The 17,556-nt window shown below is 50.1% G+C and overlaps 1 protein-coding gene across 6 annotated transcripts in view; it reads right to left on the bottom strand.

Moving 5' to 3' along the window:
* ZNF395 (zinc finger protein 395) overlaps positions 1-12,738 on the bottom strand; it is a 54,604-nt gene extending 41,866 nt beyond the window's left edge. Inside the window, exons 1-2 of one of the 6 annotated variants that reach the window (XM_073335605.1) lie at positions 10,847-10,906; positions 487-580 (exon numbers count right to left, since the gene is read on the bottom strand). Coding sequence is in view for 2 of the 6 variants with exons in the window: in XM_073335602.1 (XP_073191703.1) it covers positions 12,499-12,723 (225 nt within the window). In the remaining 4 variants the exon portion in view is untranslated. Of the gene's footprint in view, positions 1-416; positions 444-486; positions 581-8,265; positions 8,742-10,846; positions 10,993-12,498 lie in introns of those variants that run through there. The other 5 variants (XM_073335602.1, XM_073335607.1, XM_073335604.1 and 2 more) reach the window with 5 other exon arrangements.
* Between the last annotated feature and the right edge of the window lie 4,818 nt (positions 12,739-17,556).

Below are 17,556 nucleotides of genomic sequence, written 5' to 3'. Positions count from 1 at the left end.
TATGGGGACTATTCCACAGGCCTATGGAGCTTTGCTCTGCAGGCCTGTGTTACAGAGGTCAGACTAGCTGATCACAATGGCCCCTTCTGGCCTTAGAACCCATGAATCTATGGATTCTATAGAAGTTTTGGGATATACGGCCTAAATTTTCCTGACCTAATTTCCAGCCCACTCCTCCTAGTTATATCCCCTTGGTCCGACCTAAGTAAATCCTTGGGTTTTACAGTTACATACCTCTACATTGCCAAAAGACACATACTTAACCCTTTCAGCCTCCCCAGCCCAGTGACCGCTTTTGCTGCTCTTCCCTGAATTCCCATCCATTTGCCAACGTTTTTCTGGCCGGGTGGTGCCCAAAACTGCAGACAGTCCACAAGGTGAGCACCCACCAGACCCGTCAAGAGAGAAACGATCACCTTCAGAAACATCACATTAGGGCTGGCACTTCTGCATCCTTCAGGAATTCCTTTCCTCTCCCTTCCCTACCTGGGAGGAACAGTCGTTTCAGCCAGATGCGTTTTCCAGGGTGGGATTCCTCTCACACGCTCATTGGGTGCTGCCAGTCCAGTAGATTCTCTCCCTGATGATGAATGCAGCATTCAGGCACTGGACTATAATCAATAACTAAATGTGTAGTTCCCTCCTAAAGGCCGTTTCTTCCCTTGATCTCTGGGCAAAACCAGCCACTAACACCAGTGAGCATGCACACATTCCTAGACTTTAAAGCCAGAAGGGATCTGACCTCCTGTATAACATAGGCCAGAGAAGATTCCCTCTGCACTGCAGTAAATATGTATTTTTGGATGTGCACCATGGCCCACAGACCATAATTAAACACCATAATTAAACACAACGCTTGACCCTCAAGTCCCAATGAATTTGACACCTTGGCCAAAACTCTAGTCAGACTAGGACACAAAGTTCCAACTATCCTCCTACACCACTGAAACAGGTGGATTGGTCTTAGCATGCAGAGGGAGAATCAGTGTTCTAATGTAACTGAAGCTTTAAATCCACTGTCAAAAGCTTATTCTTTCACAAAGATTCACACTGTTCACCTTGAAGTCAACAGGCATTTTGGCCACAACCTTCAGCGGGAACATGATCAAACCCTCAAAGAGGGCAATTAAATCTAAACTGTGTCATTACCGCCCCCTCCCTGCAAGGCAATGTTGGCTCAACAATTTAAACTTGTTTAATAATCATAAAAAAAAAGGAGGGGGGGAAATCTAGAACTCAAGAAAAATAAAAGTGCAAAAAAAAATACATTTCTCAGGGTTGTGCCTTTAGGACTTAAGAGAACAGATGATAGGAGGAAAGAAAATAATAAAGGAGAAAGAGTTACACAAAGCTCTGAGATGAAGGAAGAGAGGGAGCATGCTGTAGTGGTCAAAGCACAAGACGGGAATCCAGGAACTCCAAGAATCTAATTCCAGCTCTGACACTGACTTGCTATGTAACCTTGGGAATGTCACGTAGCTTCTCTGTGATGGTGTTCCCTCACCCATAAGCCTTGTGAAATGGGTAAGAGTCCCATTAGGATATCGGTAAAACACGTGGAATGCTGGGTTATTAATGAAGTAGCCATGTCTTACCACTCCACTTTATTTGGTTAAAGCACCATTAGGAGCATTTTTCTTCTCTCTTGGTGACATTAACACATCCACAGTAATTTTTCTTAGGCTTTTTTCTAAAATTATTTCCCCCCCCTTGAAAACAGGCAGTGATGGATTTTCCCTTTTGACTGGTGCATGTAGCAAGTACATAAAGAGAACTTCTCTGTCTGGCTTTTCCTATTCCTTTAGATTTGCATTTTTTCTGTTGTAAAAATATGGGTTTTCCTAAGAGCAAGGAGAATTCATGCCAAGGGAGAACAAACCTTCCAAGTTTACGCATAAAGAACCAAAGAGAGAAAAGACTGTAACATGCACTGTTCAGGGTAAACAGTGTTATAGTAATACTTAGCACTCTTCATCTTCAAAACACATTACAAAGTCACAGTGCCCTATTTTACAGAGGGGGAAACTGAGGCAGAGAGTGGCAAAGTGATTAGACCCAGGACATACAGTGAGTGCGTGCCACAACTAGATTTAGAACACAGGAATCCTGACAACGCTCTCCTCTAGCCCCCCCCCCCCACACACACACACAGTTCTATGCTCTATCCACTAGGCTTTGAGCGCTTGAATGGACTAGAGGAGGGCAGCTGCAAGCAGTCAGATGGAGGTACCGGCACAGGGCCAGCCCTAACTTACAGCAGTGGAGGCTAGGACGTAGGTCTGCTCCACCTACCACACTCCCTCCCGCCCGTGCCCCACCTAGTCTCTCTCTCCTTGCATCAAGCATAGGCAGCAGGGCTGCCTCCATCAGCAGGGAGTTCCCCTGCCCACAGAGAATTCTCCACCGGTTGCTTTCAGGCCACTCTGTGCGGCCTGTGCAAAGTGTCCTCGGCAGACCTGAGGACCCGACCTGAGCTAGCTCTGCTTGAGCTAGTGCACAAAACACAGAAGCGTGGACACTGCAACACAGACAGTGGCTTCCACCCAAGGGGTTTGGCAGGCTTGGACTTGAGTGACTATCCTGAGGTGCCATCTGTTCTGAAACGCCCACACTGCTATATTTAGCACACGAGCTGAAGCAGAGCTAGCGAGAGTCTGTCTGCCCGGGCTGGGAGGCACGCCCCCAGCTCCAGGACAGACATACCCAAAGAGACTTGCCCAAACTCACACTCTGTAGATTTGAATTCCGAATGAAAACTTTAACCTGCCACCCCACCTCAAGCTTCAGAGAAGCCACTCACAGCTAGGGAGCTGACAAACGTGAAATAAATGCACCACACTATGGTCAGGTCTACACGACAGACTTAGACTGAAAAATCCACCCCCTGAGCGACGTCGTTATACCGAACTAACCCCCCCATGCCGCTGGGCTGCTGTACGGGATGACAAGCCCTAAATGAATATATTACATTAAAGATGAGAAACTGAAGTGGAAAGTAGCTGCCACCTCGTAGGTGCTTCAGGGAAAGGTATTGGAAGTGGTGTTTTTCCATATGACTTTGTACTGAAGCAATGCACCTGCACGCCTCCAGGGGTCGCTATGCTGTTGGACGTGCCAGCTTCCTGATTACAAATAAAACTAAGGTCCTAGCCGCTTTTGGTTTTTTAAGACAGATGGTGCTTTTCCAAAGAGTTTGGGTGTTAAGCCGTGGTGTCCTGACTAAATACCAACTCTAGCACCTATATTCTGATTCCTCTCACTGAAATTCCCCGTGTACTTTCATTTGACTTTAGCATTCTTTTTCATTTCCAGGCCTAAATTGTTGCATGGTGTTGCTGTGTGCTGTTAAATAGCTGTGGAGTTCTCCCCCAGAGATGGCCACATTTCAGTGATGGATATATGTAGTTTATACAGCACTCTTGTAGCCTACATACCATTTCAGTCACACAGAATTTCAGAAAAAAAGGAGCCACAGAGATCACAATTTCAAACTGACCCTGATCCCAAATAATATCTCATTTCAAAACCGAAGTGGAAAGTAGCAGCTATTTAACAGCCATAGTAACACTACAAAAGTGTTTCCAATGGGAAGTGAAGAAGAATATTGACAGGTTTCAGAGTAGCAGCCGTGTTAGTCTGTATCCGCAAAAAGAAAAGGAGGACTGCATCTGATGAAGTGAGCTGTAGCTCACGAAAGCTTATGCTCAAATAAATGTGTTAGTCTCTAAGAAGAATATTGTATCCACTTGAAACCACACAGGGAATATCAGGGAAAGCAGACACAATACAGTTACCAGGACACCATGGCTAGCACCCTACTCTTAAGAAACATGCTATTTATCTTTAAAAATTAAGGTCCTGATTCAACAAAACACATAGGGGCTGGTCTATACTGGAAAATTAGATTGACCCAGCTACGGCACTCAGGGGTGTGATGAATCCATACCCCTGAGTGAGGTAGTTAAGCCGACCCCAGTCCCTGTGTAGACAGCCCCAGGTCGATGGAAGAATTCTTCTTCAGCCAACCTAGCCACCACCTCTGGGGGAGGCGGATTACCTACATTGATGGGAGAACCCCTCCCGTCGGCGTAGGTAGCGTCTGCACTGAGGCACTACAGTAGTACATGTTTCAAGTGCAGACAAGCCCTTAACCACCTCGCTCCCTTGTAGGTGCTCCGAGTGCTTTGCTGGGATTATTCAAGTGCTTAAATGTAAGCATGTGCACCTCAGGGCTTTGCCAAACCAGGTGCTGAAAGCGGTAGGCCCCTTTTCAGCAGAAAGGCGCTCCCAGGGGCACAGCCCCCCCTATGCCAGGTCAGGCCAGGCCTTTAGGAAGAGCCCCACCTTCCGTTTCACTGGCACCATTTCCGGGAGCACCTCTTAGTGGGTGGCAAAGCCTTTACATTTTTACTGCCCCCACCGCTGACACGTACCTCTCCCCTCTCTTAACTCAGTCACATGGAAAACCTATACCAAGTTTTTTTTTCTGTTTTTAGGAACTTATGGAGACAAATTTGCTGACTTCTCCCCACCCTTCCTTAAAACCTCAGGGAAATCCCTCAGCATCCGAACTAACTTGCAAATACGTTGACCACACCGGATTGCTACTAGAACGGCAGGGCTCTTGGGAATCACTCTCTCTCCTTATAACTAAGCCACCGTGTTCCCAGACTGGGCACTCATCCACACCAATTTACCATGAAATTTAAAAATAGGACACCAGGGGACTTTTTCAAGGTACAAATGCACATTCCCTGAGGCAGAGGGAAGCTATGTAGCAACAATCCAAATGTGTATTTATCTATCTCGATTTATCGCCTTCGGTTCACAGATCTAACCCCTGAAAAGATTATTCCCCATTCTACAGACAGGGCAGCAGAGGCAGAACGAGGTAAAGAAATTTGCACCAGTTCACACAGCAAGCCTGTGGTAAGGCCTGTCTATCCTGACTCCGTGTTTACCACTAGACCACGCGTCAGCCCATAGCCCACGCCTCCTGCTTTCAATAACTTGCACTCAAATACTGCCAGTGCCAAGAACTCTGTTCAGACAGTGGATTCTGGATTATCAGTGGCATTTTTATTCCATGCTGTTTGAGGGGCTTGACAGTTTAAAGACTTCCCCTTGCACCAGTCCAGCCCTACTCCTCCATACCAAGAAAGGCTGGGATATAATGCCCACTTCAGTATCTCTCCAGAAAGTTTATTTTTTTTCCCCCGATACCTTGTAAATTCTATTCACATGACCCTTCCCTGCAGGTTTTACTGCCGGCCAAGCCCAGTCCTCTCCCACTTTAAAAGGTCCCGCTCATCTCCCCTATGCAAACAAACAACTACTGAAACCAACAGGGCTGCAAGGTTCCTTTAAATTGTGCTAATCTTTCAGTGCAGCACCTGGCTCTGATCCAGAAGAGGGGGTTGGGGTATTTTTGACTTGCAAAAAGAGTTTAAGAGTAGGGAGCTCAGGAACGCCAGAGCCACATCTGCTTTCAGCAGACCCTGCAGGGTGAAACGTGGATCTTCTTTCAACACCATGTCCCATACCGCGTGGCCTGTGATTAGGAAGTGTACATGCTAACACAGCTACTCAGCTGAAAAGAGGACTGCTGAGGGGCTTTAGCTGAACGCTACAGGGTGAGTGGAGACGGGTGAGTGGAGACGGCATTAGGATCCATCGCTGTGAAGTCCGCTGAGAGCCACACCCCACTTAGAAGAACAAGGGGGAAACCCCTGTGAAAACTTCCGATGGCAGCTGAGCTGAAATGCTAGGAAACAAGAACCCTTCTGAGAGAGAAGCTGTCCAGATTTGTGCTGGAGAGTCATAAACACGGCTCCAAAAAAAGGGAGGCTAAACAACCTACAGCAATGGCATTTGAAAGACGCTACCTCTTACATACAGCAACTGCAGTTTACCAAGGCTGGGGTCATTATACCCATATTCCAGATGAAAAAACAGAGGCATATAATTTCTCTCTGACCTGCCCACAGCTACAAAGCAAGCTCTGATGGCAGAGCTAGGAACACAGGGTCTTCTGCTTAGACGCCCACCACTTAGACTCTGACCCGTATGAACACTGCCGACTAATGCACACAGTGCCTATCAGTTGCTAGCAACCACACTTCACACAGGTGAGAACCAGCAGAGATCCAGAATTATTTCTTGAACACTGAGCATACACTTTGGAGGCAATTGTCAACGTTCGGCTTTAAACAAGCAGTGGGGAAGACATCCGTCCATCTTCAGCCTTTCCACATTGGAGTCATATACTAATAAATAACAGCAATGCTTCGGTGCTTAACTGGGGTCTGAAAACTCTTTACAGAGAAGGTGAAGTATCATTCACTCAATTTTACAAATGGGGAAACTGAGGCACAGAGGTGAAACACTTTACTCAAATTCACACAACAAATCCACAGCAGAGAGCGGACTAGAACCCTAGTTCCACATTCTAATCACTAATGCTCCCCAGTCAGAACACCCAAATGTAGCAGGAAAGTAATTCTGCTATTAGCATTTGCATCGCAGAAGTGACTAGAAGCCCCTCCTGTACGGGGCGAGGTACTGTACAAGCACATTACAGAGCCATGGTCCCTGCCCCGGAGAGCTCACAATCTAAACTGCTGCCTACTTTCTTAAAAACAGAAGTTTGTAGGTTTCATCATCTTGGAAATATCAATTAGCACACGCTAAAGCCAAGCTCACATAACACAGTATCCTACTGCACTGAAGTCAATGGAACTACTCATGGTGTAAAACGTTACTCAACATGAATAAGGGTGTCAAAAGTGAAATGGTACTGTGACCGACTGAAAAACGTATATAACTTCTGCCTCCTCAATTCCACTAACTCACATGTATACAGTGCCTTTCTTCCAGAAGGATCAGAAAACACTTTACAGACTATGGCCCCAATCCTGCAATCTGTTGCATGTGTCGTGGATGCCTGCCCAGACCCAGTTGCAAGATTTGGGTCCTATATTCAAAACCTGCTTCAACCAACACTGAAGTGCAACCACCACTGAGATGGAACATGGCTGCTATTTATAATTATGATAGATGATATATATGATAATTTAGGACAGGAAGTGAAAAATTGCATCACCTATTAAAACTGCATGGGGAAAGTTTAAGAAAGAAAACTAAGTGGCAAATCAAAATTTGGCCAGGACCCCCACTCCTGCAGAAAATGCCCAGGAGTTCCTTAATTACAAGTGGGTAAGACTCAATTTCACAGCATAAATCTGGCCTTTACTTATTCTTATTAAATGCATTTATTAGTGAGAATAACAGCCGGCCTCTCTATATATGTGGGAGGCAGTGTGGTCAAGTGGGCAGTGCAGTGGACCGGGTTTAACTCCTGGCTTGCTGTCTGGCCTAGAGCAAGTTCACCTTCACCTATCTGTGCTTCAGCGTTCCCATCCTTAACATTACAAAAATGATATTCCCCTTCCCTTGTAAAGAACTCTGAACGTGACGGATAAAAAGCGTTATACACCACTCAGACATTACCGACTCCAACAGGGGCAGAACTGGGCTGTTGGCTTGGAATATTTCAAATCTTTAGAATCAAAGGTTCAAATCCCAGCTGAGACAATTCACCCCTTCATCCTTCTAAGGCACATAAATTCAATTCCCTCTACTTTACTGAACAAGGATCTGCCAGATGAGACTTTAAAAACCCAGCTCCAGCCTGCTCTTCATGGACACTGAAGATCCCATGGTGTTTTAGCAAAAGAAGAAGCACTTTGCTCCAGCACCCTTTCCCAAAATTTCCCTTTCATTCTGCTATGTTGCCTGCTGCCCTCCGTCTCAGAGGTGGCTGCATTTTAGCCATGCGGCCTGTATTCATTCATGGTCTTTGAAATGCTGTTGGGATCCTTCTGATTAGAAACACTTTTTACTGTCCCAGCTTGGAGGATGCCAGAGAGCCCTGTTAAAACTGGGGCTAAGCTGACGACAACTATGACAAGTTTCATCTCCACCCATCTCTCTCTCATGCACTGAAGTTACAGAAAACTTCAGACTTGCCATTTCGTACTCCGCTGCATTTTTCCGAAGGCCTTAATTTAGGGTGGGTAGGGGTCTCTGGCCCTCCCATTGGGGCTTGGACGAAAGCCTGAGTGTGTGTGTGTGGGGGGGGGTCTTGCCCATTTCACTCCAGTGTGAATGTCTGTGTTGCTGCTGAGTTCAAGAAGGAGATAAGGATTTTGAGGAGAGAGAATTTTTAATTGGGCAGTAAACATATATAAACACTCATACACCTACCTACACATTCACCAGGCTGTCCCTAAAACAGCAGCAGCCCCACCACCCTAAGAAAGCCCCTCAACCAACACCAGCCATCTGCTAGCATTTGAGAAAGATAGCCGGCTCTAAGGGGTTAAAGTAACAGAGTCTGGGAAGGAAAAGGTGGAGATTTGCTACTTTCTCAAAACCAAGCCTACAGCTGGCAAACTCCCATCTGATACCCTCAGCACATGACTGCAAAGGGACAGGTATGAGTCTACAGGAGGGGCTGTGGCATGCTTGCAAAAGGGCAAGGATGGGAACACGAGGGGCACGCAAAGCGGCACGGGGGGGGGGCTGTAAGGCGGATTGTGGAATGCATGCAATGGGGCAGTGCAAGAGTGTGGCAATCATTCAGGAGAGAGGAGAGCAACACAAGGGGGTGTGGCATGCCTGCAAACTGGCCGACAGAAAAATATGAGAGAAGGAGCGGCCTGCACGCCAGGGGACTGGGGAGCACTGGGGAAAACGCTGAAGTGCACGCAAAAGCGGGCAGTGGGGTACAAGGAATTGACGTGCAAGCCGATGAGCTGGAAGGGGTCTGGAAGGCATACAAAGAGTCATGGACAAGCACAAAATGCATGCAAAGGGCAGAGACAATGGTGTGGCATGCATTGTAAAGCTCCAGGAACAGAGGTGCTGCAGGAGGGTAGTGTGCGTGTGTGCACGAGGGCAGGAGTGTGGCAGAAGGGGGAGGCGTGGCGTGTGTGCACAGGGCCCAGGAGTGTAGCAGAATGGCGGGGGCATGGCATGTGCGCACCAGGCCAGGAGTGTAGCAGAGTGGGGGGGGGTGGCATGCGTGCATAAAACGGGGCAATAGTGTAGCCAGGAGGGGGCGTGGCACCCATGTAATGAGCAACAGTACAGCCAAGAGGGGGCGTGGCACGCATAAAACAGGGCAAGAAGTGCAGCCAGGAGGAGGCGCCCGGAGCAGGAGTGCAACAGGGAGGGGGCAGGGCCCTGGGACAGGTGTGCAATAGGAAGCAGCATGCTGTACGTGAGGGAAGAGGTGCCAGAGGAGGCCTGGCATGTGTGCAGAAGAACAGGGAATGGGTGCATGCACAGAGGACTGAGGAGTTAACAAGCAGGGGGACACTGGGATGACATGCAGCGGGCACTGGGGAAGCATAGGGGTTATGTGCAGAGGGAAATGGGGGGATACTCAGAAGTAACAGGTGAGTTTCCAAGGATTTCCACAGTGGGAAATGGAGATGGGCCCAGAAGAGGAATAGGAATACCTGGACAGTGCTAGGTGCAGGAGGAAATGGGGTGATGCACAGGGGGACAGAGAGGTGCCATGGAGGGAGCTGGGGGTGAATGCAGAGGGGAAGAAGGGTGCATGAGGGAATGGAACTACAGGGTATGTTGCACACAGAGGTAACGGGGTGCACAAGGGAATGGGGACAAATGGGACAGCTCCACGTGGGGGGAATTGGAGTGCAGTAGGCAGATGTATAGGAAGGGAAACAGGGTGTAGAGCAGGTTGAGGGCAAAGGGGCTAAGGGTGCATGGAGAGGCTGGACACAGATAGGAACAGAAGGTGCATGGGGAAGCTGACATGGGGGGTGCACGGCGCGGTGGCACCCAGCGAGGGAATATGGAAACAGGGACTAAAAGGGGAGGTTGCATGCAGGGAGGAATAAGGTTGTACATGGCGGGGTGCAAGCAGCGGGGGAGCATGGGGCGGGTGCATGCAGCAGGGGACTATGGGAATAAGGGTAAAGAGGCCACTACATGCAGCGCAGAATGGGGGGTGCAGGGGACGGTTGTGTGGCGGGACAATATAGGAACAGGGGGTGCGCGGGGCTGCTGCATGCGGCACGGGGGCACAAGGGGAGCAGGGCACTGCTGTATGGGGGGGAGACAGCGGGATACACGGCGCGGCTGCACGCGACAGAGGATGCACAGGGCGGGGGGAACGGGGGGATGCACGGGGAACGCGGGGTGCACGGGGCGGGGGGAACGGGGGGGCGGGGGGTGCACGCGGCGGGGAGGACGGGGGAGTGCACGGGGAACGCGGGGTGCACGGGGCAGGGGGAACGGGGGGCGCACGGGGAGGGCGGGAGGAACGGGGGGTGCACGGGGCGGGAGGAACGGGGGGCGCACGGGGCGGGGTGCACGGGGCGGGAGGAACGGGGGGCGCACGGGGAGGGCGGGGTGCACGGGGCGGGAGGAACGGGGGGCGCACGGGGAACGGGGGGCGCACGGGGGGGTGCGGGGGGCGGGGAGGACGGGGGGCGCACGGGGAACGCGGGGTGCACGGGGCGGGAGGAACGGGGGGCGCACGGGGAACGCGGGGTGCACGGGGCGGGAGGACGGGGGGCACGCGGGGTGCACGGGGCGGCCTGTTGCAGCCCCAGCGCCCGCGCACCCCGGCCGGTGCCCTGCAGCCCGCGCCGCCGAGCCCGCGCCTCCTTCTCTCCGCCTTGCTCCCTTCCCCCGCCTTCTGCGGGCAGCGGGCCCCCCGCGCCCCCGGGGGGCGGCTCCCCGCAGTGCCCCGGGCCGGGCCCGACCCGGCCCCCCTGCCCGGCCGCGCGGCGCGGCGCGGCGCGGCACTTACCTCCCGCTCCGCTCGCTTCGCTCGCTCCCTCCCGAGCTCGGCTTGTTTTGAAATTAACCTTCCCCTTCCCCCTCCCCGAGTCCCCGGCACAGGCTGCCTCACGTACGCGGCTGCAGGCAGCCCCCGGCCTGGAGTCCCGGCCGGGAAGGGACTGCGGGGGACTCCACTGGGTAACACCCCGGGACAGCGGTAGGCAGAGAACAGCTACAACGGCGGGGCCGGGGACGCAGCGGGAGCTACCTCGACCTAGACAGACACCCGTCCTAACAGCGAGACGCTCAGCTGCCGGCAAACACGGACACGTGCGAACACACGCCAGGCTTGGTCCGTGCAGACAGAGGCATACAGCTAAGTCGATACACAGGGCCGGATCGTCGGAGGTGCTGACGATCTATCTTTAGTTTGCATTTGATTCCTTTGGAATTGTAGGTGCTCAGCACCTCTGAAGATCAAGATCGCGGCCCGGGAAGGCACGTATACATACAGCCCCATACACATGACTCCATGGGTCCCCCTCAAGGCCCGGTACAGCAGGCATAGGTACACACACGGTGCATATACGTGGCTGGATGCCATCACACATATATGCAGCCTCATCTGTGTGTGTGTGTGCCTGCACACATATATAATTTGCCGCACAATGTAATCAACTGTGTTCATGTTTTATTGGCGTGGCACGCTATACCAGTGTAGACCGCCGCTAGGTAGCCACAGAAAGAGGCACAAGGGTGCACCCCAAGACAAGCATGGTCTCTTGCAGGCAGGAGCAGCCAAACCCCAAGGATCTTCCTTGCAAAGAAAAACAAAGTCGTTGTTGCACCCTTATTCCCAGAGGTGCTGGAAGGAGGGGTGCTGGGGACGCAGCAGCACCCCTGTCTTGAAGTGGTTTCCATCATATGCAGGGGTTTACAGTTTGGTTCAATGGCTCTGGGCACCCCCACTCTACACATTGTTCCAGCACCCCTGCCTATTCCCCATAATAAGAAAAGGAGGACTCGTGGCACCTTAGAGACGAACCAATTTATTTGAGCATGAGCTTTAGTGAGCTACAGCTCACTCCATCGGATGAAGTGAGCTGTAACTCAGGAAAGCTCATGCTCAAATAAATTGGTTCGTCTCTAAGGTGGCACAAGTACTCCTTTTCTTTTTGAGAATACAGACTAACAGGGCTGCTCCTCTGTTCCCCATAATGGTTACTCTCAAATACCCTGGACACCGCTCAAGCCACTTTGCTGGTCGCCTCTTTCTAGAGGAGAAGGAGGCCAGGAAAATTCATCCTCCCACCTCCCTTCCAAGCGATCCCCTGATCCAGGCCAGGGCTGGCTGGAGTGCAGCCCCGGGGGGCCAAACACAGTCTGGGGAGACAGAGTTATACCTCATGGGCCTCCCTCTTTCAACCTCCACTGAGACCAGGGGTATCGGGAGTTGGCGAGGGATGCACAGATGCTGAGACCCGTGGCCTGTACGGTGGGACCAGCAGCGGGGACCAGTTGTCTCCGTGGGCCACCCCTGCATCCAAGAGGGGGGCATGTGATGCAGCCCCTGGTGCCCTTCCCTCAGGGCAGATGCAGCTCTGGGTTTAGCAGCCCCTCTAACGCTGGACAAGGGCAACTTGGGAGCCCCTTGGGCATCCTCCCTTGTTCCACGGTTACCTGCCGCCTCGCCTCCACTGCGCCGCATGCTTTACCTTGGTCTGCGCCCTCCAGGAACGGCCCCGGGGCCCATCCCTCGGGCGGCCGGCCCGGGAGGCAGCGCGACGCCGCACACGTGCTCCCAGCGCCGGGATTTGCCTCTTGCCCGCTGCCGGCCGGGTTAAAGCGCTTCGGGAAGGTCTGGTGTAAACAAGCTGCCCACATGCTCAGCCCCTTCCCGCGCATTGGCTGCCCGGCTCCCTTTAAATACACGCCCCCACCGGAGCCTGCAGAAAATAAACAGTGCGGGGCTGGGGCGAGCTTGCCGCGGCTTCCCCCCGGGCTCCTCCCTTGCGAGTCCTGCACCAGTCCCGCTGTGGCCTGACACCCAAGCCGGGACAGCCAGGGCTTTTGGGGGTTGCGCACGCTGCGGAATGGCAGCTGCCCCCCGGTTCCTGCATCCAGTAGCCTGAAATCACCCAGCCGCTCCATTTCTGCTGCTCACTGGGGGCGGGAGGGACAGATAGCCGCTCTGTGCCCGCTTCACCCCCACCCACTCCTCTCCTCTCCTCTCCCAGCAGCAGGGAGATTAAAGGAGGGGGGGTCACCCCCTTAGTGATTCCTCCCCCCCACACACACACACAGAGTGGCTGGCAGGGAACCAAGGCACACTTCACTGTCCAACTTCTCCCTCCCCCCGGAATTCGGTGACCGAATTAGAGAGGGAGGAAGGTCCTTGCTAGATTTCGCCACACCCGCCCTGGGGAGCTGAACCAGCTCAAGGCCCACTTTGCACCCCAACGTGCAGCCCAGCAGCTCCTAAGCCACCCTTGTTGGCTCCCCCCTAGACCCCTGGCCGGGTCTCCGTCTCTCTTGCACACGCATGGGATGGGCATGATGCAAAGCCCCATGTGGCTCGAAAACGTGCAGGACTATCACTGTTTACCCAAACGCTTCTGGCTCCCAAGGGTGGGGGAGGCGGGGAAGGCGTGGCGTTTGGCAGCACGCTTGACATTTTTTGTTGCTTCCTATGCTGTATTGGCTGGAATGTCTCTCTCTCTCTCTCTCTTTTTTTTTTAAAGCGAGAATGTCCAGATTTTGCTTAACCAAGGGGGACAGGTTGGCAGCCTGTAAATGCTGAAGACAGCACCTAATTAACATAAAATGAGTAGGTAACTCTCATCTTTAACACATGGGCAGCCTGCCGACACATTCACAGATCCCAGCGTGCTAGGGTCTGTCTGGGACCAAGATAGAATACAAACATTATATGCTGGAGTTCAGACCCTCTACTGGCTCCAAACCGCTTGGATCAAGATGAGGTTTGGCATGCTGAAATCCACACCCATTTAGCCTTATGCTACTCCAAATCAATATAGAGGAAGGCATGCTGGGGACTGTAGTCTGCCACAGATTGGCCTGCTCCATTAATGAGAAAGGAGACATGGAATGCATTTAAGATCTCTGTGGCCACTCTGTGGGCCACTCTGTAATTTAACTGCCTTCTGTTATAGGACTTTTTCTATCCCATTTCTGACCCTTCTCAAATCCATTGATAAGGGTTTCTGTTTGTAATTTCAGATCTTTCCCTGTCACAGGATCCTGGATACTAGAGGCTTTTTTGTTACATCTTGAAGGCAATTTGAATTTAATGGGACAAACTCATCCACTTAGATAACTCCCTTAATTTCAATCAGACAGTAAAGATGACTTTGTGGTTCAGGCACTGGATTGGGGCTCTGGAGAGCTGGTTCAATTGCCAGACTCACAATGTGACCTTTTGCAAATCCTATAGACCTTGCTTATGCCAGAAAAGTTGTACTAGTCTGACTAAATCAATTTAGCTTGTTTTGGTAGAATTAAGTGAGGGTTAAACTTAGATTTCCTAGACATATGCTTAAACTTCTGTAAGGCATTTGACTTGGTACTGCACAACAGTTTGATTAAAAAACTAGAATGATATAAAATTAATATGGCACACATTAAATGGATTAAAAACTGGCTGATAATGTACAAAATGTAACTGTACATAAAGAATCAAAATAAGCAGGAGTGTTTCTAGTAGGGTCAGTTCTTCACCTTCCGCTAGTTAACATTTTTATCAATGGAAGAAAACAAAATCATCACTGATAAAGTTTGCACACAACACAAAAATTGGGGGAGAGGTAAACAGCAAGAGGACAGGTCACTGGTACAGCGTGATCTGGATCACTTGGTAAGCTGGGCGCAAGCAAACAATATGTTTTAATACGGGTAGATGTATACAACTAGGACCAAAGAATGTAGGTCACACTTACACAATGGAGGACTCTATCCTGGGAAGCAGTGACTCTGAAAAAGATTTGTGGGTTGTGGTGGATAATCAGCAGAATATGGGCTCCCAGTGCAACACTGTGGCCAAAAGGGCTAATCCGATCCTGAGATGCATAATCAAGGGACTCTTGAACTGGAGTAAAGAAGTTGTTTTACTTCTGTCTTTGGCCTGCTGCAACCGTTACTGGAATATTGTGTCTAGTTCTGATGTCCACAATTCAAGGATGTTGATAATTGGGGATTGTTCAGAGAAGAGCCATGAGAATGATTAAAGGATTAGAAAAACTCATCTTACAATGACAGACTAAAGGAGCTCAATCTATTTAGTTTAACAAAGAGAAGATTATGGGGTGAATTAATTACAGTTTAAACATACCTACACGGGGAACAAATATTTGATAATGGGCTTTTCAATCTTTCTCTTCAATCTAGCAGAGAAAGGGACAACACGATCCAATGTCTGGAAGCTGAAGCTAGACAAATTCAGTCTGTAAATAAAGCATCAATTTTTAATAGTGAGGGTAATTAACCACTGGAACAATTTACACCAAGAATTGTGGTGGGTTCTCCATCCTGGAAAAAACTGGATGTTTCTCTAAAAGATCAGAATTATTTAGGGAAAGTTCTCTAGCCTGTGTCAAACTAGATGATCATCGTGGTCCCTTTTGGCCTTGGAATCAAAGAAAAACCAGTTTAAGTGCTTCTATATTAGGGGTTTGCACCAGTTTAATTTAGTCAAACCAATGCAATTTTTCTAGTACAGACAAGGCCTTAATCTCTGCCTTAGTTTCCCTTCTGTCCAATGGTGAGAACACTTGCTTTTTCTAACCTTTGTCTACTCTATTTAGATTGTAAGATCTTCATAGCAGAGGTTGTTTTTTACTATGTGTACGTATAGCATCTAGCACCAGAGAGTGCTGGGTCCCAAGCCACCATTGTAATAAAAAGAGTAAATAATAACAAATACTCCTGGGACTAAATTGGCCCAATTGTGCATGAGATTATTCAATACCAGAGATAAAGTGGGGCTGAAGCAATCTGTCTGGATGCAGGGAAAAGAGGATGGGTTTTTCTGAGAATAAGTTAAGATCCTTGTTCCCCTGTTAATAACAAAAATAAATAATAAATCACACACATGCATATGTTATTTGAAGAGGGGCAAGTCACGTGAACAAAGATTCCTAATCCAAGACTTTATTACTGGGATGTTACATCTAAGGATATCCTAACATCAGACCCACCAAGCCTCGTGCCTGGGAAGGCAGGAACTTCTCATTCAGGGTAATTTCTCCTTTTTATGATTACTTTCATTACAATAGCCTCTAGAGGCCACAGTCAGGATCAGGGCCACATCATGTCAGACACTTTGCAAACGCATATAATGAAAAGAACGTCCCTGCCCTAAAGAATGTACAGTCTGGGTGTCAATGAGATACCTTCATTCACATTGAATAGTACCTTATACCATAAGTAGTCCCATTGCAGTCAGGGTAATACTCCAGGCCTGTTTTAACTAACACATTTTTAAACTTGAGTGTAGTCAGGGAAGTTTTTTTTTGTCCAAAGTGACCTAGGTGCCCACATCCCATTTTCAAAGAAGTGACAGGCTCTTAAGAGCCTAAGTCCCACTGACTTTCAGTGAAAAAAGTTCTTAAGCACCTCTGTCACTTCTGAAAATGGGACCAGAGTGCTTTTAAAAAATGGTTTCAGAGTAAAAGCCGTGTTAGTCTGTATTCGCAAAAAGAAAAGGAGTACTTGTGGCACCTTAGAGACTAACCAATTTATTTGAGCATAAGCTTTCGTGAGCTACAGCTCACTTCATCGGATGCTGAGCTGTAGCACACGAAAGCTTATGCTCAAATAAATTGGTTAGTCTCTAAGGTGCCACAAGTCCTCCTTTTCTTCTTTTAAAAAATGTGGCTAAGGTTCAAGTGAAGACATGGTGCTTAGGAGGAGAGCCAAAGTTTCAGCTCAACCAGCTAACATATTTCAATACAACCCGCCCTGTCTATTCTAGGTGTTAGCTAACACTTCAAAATACCTGCGTTATAAGCGAGTGGACAGAATGAGTGAGAAAGGGCGCCATAGCATTTCTAGCTAACATCTCTCCCTCCAACAAGGAAGGGGTTTCTACCCAGTATGTGCATGTCAATCAGTCACCCTCTCCTCCTCCAGGGCAGTTCAGCACCTATTCCCTGGTGTGGGTACAGGGCCATTTGGAGGTGTATGCAGCTCTCATACCTCCCAATTCCTACAGGGAAGGCAACTCCAATCCCTTCCCCCATCCAGTTCCTACAGGGAAGGTGGCTCCATTTCCCCCCAGCTCAGTTCCTATGGGGAAGGTGGCTCCCATACACCCCACCTTCACTAGTTCCTACAGGAAAGGTAGCTCCAGACACCCCAGTTCCTACAGAGAAGACAGCTTTAGTCATCCCCCCCAGCCCAATTCCTACAGGGAAGGTGGCTCTAGTTCCCACGCCACACCCAGTTCCTATGGGAAAGATGGCTCTTGTAAACTCTCCCCCCCCCCCACCCATTTCTATGGGGAAGGCAGCTCCAGTCCCTCCCCCAGTTCCTAGGGGGAAAGCGGCTCTAGTTCCGCCCCCACCCCACAGTTCCTAGGGGGAAAGCGGCTCTAGTTCCGCCCCCCCCCCCGCAGTTCCTAGGGGGAAAGCGGCTCTAGTTCCGCCCCCCCCCGCAGTTCCTAGGGGGAAAGCGGCTCTAGTTCCGCCCCCACCCCGCAGTTCCCATGGGGGAAAGCGGCTC

The sequence above is a fragment of the Lepidochelys kempii genome, chromosome 3, assembly GCF_965140265.1.
Source record: "Lepidochelys kempii isolate rLepKem1 chromosome 3, rLepKem1.hap2, whole genome shotgun sequence".
In the NCBI taxonomy this organism is placed as follows: Eukaryota; Metazoa; Chordata; order Testudines; family Cheloniidae; genus Lepidochelys; species Lepidochelys kempii.
Note: the sequence above shows the minus strand (reverse complement) of the source record. Positions and strands in the feature narration are given on the sequence as shown.